At 50.3% G+C, this 4,645-nt stretch overlaps 1 protein-coding gene across 1 annotated transcript; it reads right to left on the bottom strand.

Moving 5' to 3' along the window:
• Positions 1-2,414: 2,414 nt before the first annotated feature.
• On the bottom strand, positions 2,415-3,923 carry LOC119951588 (zinc finger protein 227-like). The gene is made up of 2 exons (XM_038774772.1): positions 3,916-3,923; positions 2,415-3,777 (listed from the first exon to the last, which is right to left on the bottom strand). The coding sequence occupies exons 1-2, from the start codon at positions 3,921-3,923 to the stop codon at positions 2,415-2,417; spliced, it is 1,371 nt and encodes a 456-aa protein (XP_038630700.1).
• Positions 3,924-4,645: the final 722 nt, after the last annotated feature.

The following is a 4,645-nucleotide window of genomic DNA, read 5'->3' as shown; positions in this document are numbered from 1 at the left end:
TCGGCGTCCAGTGCCACCACCACCTCTGTTTCCTTCCCTTCCGCCGGTGCCATAACAACGTTCAAGACCCTCCGAATGTTCAAAAACAGCTGCCTCCCTTTCACGAACCCTGTCTGATCCTCACCTATCATCTTCGGGAGGCACCCCTCCAGCCTACCCGCCAGTACCTTTGCCAGCACCTTTGCGTCCACATTAAGAAGTGAAATGGGCCTATACGACCCACACTCTGTCGGATCCTTATCCTTTTTGAGCAACAGGGAAATCGATGCCTGCACCAAGGTTTGCGGCAGCACTCCCTTCCCTATCGCCTCTTCAAACATCCCTACCATCAGGGGTGCCAACTTATCCTTACATTGTTTATAATATTCCACCGGAAACCCATCCGGCCCTGCCACCTTCCCCGACTGCATCCTCCCAATCGCGTCTTTTATCTCCTGCTCCAGTATTGCTCCTTCTAATGTAGCCTTGTCTCCCTCCCCTAGCCTCGGGTACTCCAACCCATCTAGAAATTCCAGCATCACACGGTCTCCCCCGGGTGGCTCCGACCTGTACAACCTCTCGTAGAATTCCTCAAAAACACTGTTAATCCGCTCCGGAGCCACCACCAACTTCCCTGCCCTATCCCTTACCTGAAAAATTTCCATGGCTGCTGCCTCCCTCCGGAGCTGACCTGCTTACATACGCCCTGCCTTGTCTCCATGTTCATAAACTGCACCCCTTGCTCGCCTCAGTTGGCGCACCGCCTTCCTGGTGGATAGTCGGTCGAAGCTCGCCTGTTGTTCCTTCCTCTGTCCCAGCATCGCTGGGTTCCCGTCCTCCTCATAACTCCTATCTACCTCCAACATCTCATCTATTAGCCTCTGCCGCTCCAACCTCTCCTCCTTGTCCACCCTGGCCTTAAACAAAATTACCTCACCCCTCACTACCGCCTTTAGAGCCTCCCAGATGACTGCCATTGACACCTCACCCACACAGTTGAATCTTACATATTCCTTAATTACCTTTTCAATTTTTTCACAGAATACTTGGTTGCCTGAAAGCCCTACATCCAGTTTCCACCCCGGCCTCTACACTACCCCCTTCTCCAGCACCATATCCACCCAATGTGACATGTGATCTGACACAGCAATTGCAGAGTATTCTGACCCCCTGACTCCAGCCAACAAAGCCTTTCCCACACAAAAAAGTCAATGCGCGGGTGTTCCGTATGGACTGCTGAGAAAAACGAGTACTCCCGTTCCCCTGGGTGTAGGAACCTCCAAGGGTCCACCCCTCCCATTTCCACCATTAGCCCAGCTAGCGCCTTTGCCACCCCCCCCCCCCCGATGGGACTAGCGAGCGCGGCTGTGATCTGTCCAACCGTGGCTCCTGCACCAAGTTCCAGTTCCCCTCCCCACAATCAGCTTGCGTGTGTCCAAGTCAGGAATGGCTCCAAGCCGCCCAGTAATAGTTAATAAAATTCGGAAGGGCCAAGCAAAAGTTTGCCATCTGAGGTCGGAAGAGGATTCCACAAAACGTGGGAGCCGTTCACTTGGTTGTTCCAAGACCTGTTTGTAGCCAACAGCTGAGAAGACAAAGAACAGGAGAAGGCAGTCATGACACAGTAAGGAGGGGGGGGGGGGGGGGGGGGGGGGGGCAGGGAGACATGGAACCCAATCATGTCCAACAAAAGAAGCTGAGAAACAGGGGCAGGGGGCAGGAAAAGAGAAAAAGGGGGGGGTGGGCCGGGGCAACAGCCGGAACAAAAATAAACAGTGTGGAACGAAAAACAGGAAACCACAACCACCACTGTGAATAATGCGAGAGAAAGAACAACCGTGTATGTATGTACACACTGATCCTTCTTCTGTAAACCACAAAAAATTCAATAGAGAGAGAGCCCCTGGTAAATATGTAATCATTCCTTAAATATTAGCTAGTCTATGTCTCCCATCAGTTTCCTAGTCCACCGTAGACAACTTGCCCCTCATACCCTGATGGTGTTCTTCTGTGAGCAACACCCAGATAAATTAAACAAAAAGACCCATGTAACCATCACGGCCCATCTCCATGGCAATGTGGCAGGATTTTGGGAAATCCAAAAAGAAATGCAAACTGAATATCTTCTCACTTGCAAAACATCCTTTTATTCTGTGATCCTTATGAAATTTGAAACCAGGTATTCCAACAAGACAAAGAGAATCAGCCCACTGGAGGCAAAGTTGTGAGACCGGCCAGTCCAGCAGAAAGAATCCCTCGGACCCTCCTCATTGACCAACTGACAGAATGAACAAACTGCAGTGCTGGATGTAACTGAGAGCAGAAACAATAACAGCAGAATCCAACCCCTGTAATCACTGGTCAATTTATTGGTGTCTCAGCAGATGCAATGAATCATGCTTTCCCTTCCCACATTGAGAGGAGGTGACTGGCCTCTACCTAGTGTGAACTCGCTGATGTATCCGCAGGTCAGATGATTGACTGAATCCCTTCCCACAGTGAGAGCAGGTGAACGGCCTCTCCCCAGTGTGAATGCGCTGGTGTCTCTTCAGGTTAGATAACCGAGTGAATCCTTTCTCACACACAGAGCAGGTGAATGGCCTCTCCCCAGTGTGATCTTGCTGGTGTGTCTTCAGACTAGATAAGCGAGTGAATCCCTTCCCACACTGAGAGCAGGTGAATGGCTTCTCCCCAGTGTGAACTCGCTGGTGTCTCTTCAGGTCAGATAATCGAGTAAATCCTTTCTCACACACAGAGCAGGTGAATGGCCTCTCTACTGTGTGATCTCTCTGGTGTGTCTTCAGACTAGAAAAGTGAATGAATCTCTTCCCACACTGAGAGCAGGTGAATGGCTTCTCCCCAGTATGAACTTGCTGATGTGTCTTCATACCAGTTAAGCGAATGAATCCTTTCTCACACACAGAGCAGGTGAATGGCTTCTCCCCAGTGTGAACTCGCTGGTGTGTCTTTAGACTAGATAACCGAGTGAATCCTTTCTCACACACAGAGCAGGTGAATGGCTTCTCCCCAGTGTGAACTCGCTGGTGTATCTTCAGACTAGATAAGTGAGTGAATCGCATCCCACACGAAGAACAGATGAATGGCTTCTCCCCAGTGTGAAGTCGCTGGTGTTTCCGCAGGTTGGATGAATATCTGAATCCCTTCCCACACTGAGAGCAGGTGAATGGCTTCTCCCCAGTGTGAACTCGCTCGTGTTTCTTCAGGCTGGATAAATGTCCAAATTTTTTCCCACACTGAGAGCAGGTGAATGGCTTCTCCCCAGTGTGAATTCGCTGATGTATCCGCAGGGTGTACAACTGACTGAATCCCTTCCCACACTGAGAGCAGGTGAATGGCCTTTCCCCAGTGTGACCTCGCTGATGTGACTTCAGACTGGTTAACTGTCTAAATCTCTTCCCACACTGTAAGCAGATGAACAGCTTCTCCCCAGTGTGAATTCGCTGGTGTGACATCAGGCTGGAGATTTGACTGAATCCCTTCCCACACTGAGTGCAGGTGAATGGCTTCTCCCCAGTGTGAACTCGCTGGTGTATCCGCAGGGCATATAACCGACTGAATCCCTTCTCACACTGGGAGCAGGTGAACGGCCTCTCCCCAGTGTGAATTCGCTGATGTATCCGCAGGTCGGATAACCGACTGAATCCCTTCCCACACTGAGTGCAGATGAACGGCCTCTCCCCAGTGTGAAGTCGCTGATGTGACTGCAGGGTAGATAACTGAGAGAATCCCTTCCCACACACACAGCAGGTGAACGGCCTCTCCCCAGTGTGACTGCGTCGATGAATCTCCAGCTGAGATGGGATTCTGAATCCCTTCCCACAGTCCCCACATTTCCACGGTTTCTCCATGCTTTGGGTGTCCTCGTGTCTCTCCAGGTTGGACAATCAGTTAAAGCCTTGACCACACACACAACACGTGTACATTCCCTCCCCGCTGTGAATGGTGCGATGTTTTTTCAGGCTGTGTAACTGATTAAAGCTCTTTCCACAGTCAGTACTCTGGAACACTCTCACTCGGGTGTGTGTGTCTCGGTGCTTTTCCAGTCACATGGATGGTTTAAATGTTTTGATGCTGACAGATCGGATATACATTAATTCTTCTGGATTCAAAGGCCGATGATATTCAGATCCCAACGAATCAAGTGGCTCTGTCAGATCGAGACGTGACGATTGAGATTTCTGTCTGTAATTCCTCCTCTTGTAATATCCTGCAGAAGGAGTTTACAAAGTCAACTCAGTATTGGATAGAAATTCACAACAAACAATTCTAGTTTCTGTATAACATTCTTTCCTATCTCATTTCCCAATACCTCGTCTCCAATACCTATTTCCCATACCTAGTCTCCAGGGAGGGATGGAGTATTGGAGCAGAAGTATAACAAACTTACTTCGGGATTCACGGCCGAGTCTCCAGGCACGGGACTCGGAGGGGCGGAGTATCTGAACTAACAGTAAAAAAACCTTATCTCGGGGATTCGCAGCCGAGTCTCCAGGGAGCGGGCTCGGAGGGGCAGGGTATCGGAGCAGTGACTGTAGGAAGGATGAGCTGGCTGACCACTGCACCCTGGTACAGGAGGCCATTCAAGCAGGGGGAGGAAGTGGTAGTTGTCGGGGATTCTATAATTAGGGGAACTGATAACGTCCTT

This window comes from Scyliorhinus canicula, chromosome 17 (genome assembly GCF_902713615.1).
Source record: "Scyliorhinus canicula chromosome 17, sScyCan1.1, whole genome shotgun sequence".
Lineage (NCBI taxonomy): Eukaryota > Metazoa > Chordata > Chondrichthyes > Carcharhiniformes > Scyliorhinidae > Scyliorhinus > Scyliorhinus canicula.
This window is presented reverse-complemented; position numbering and strand designations above follow the sequence as displayed.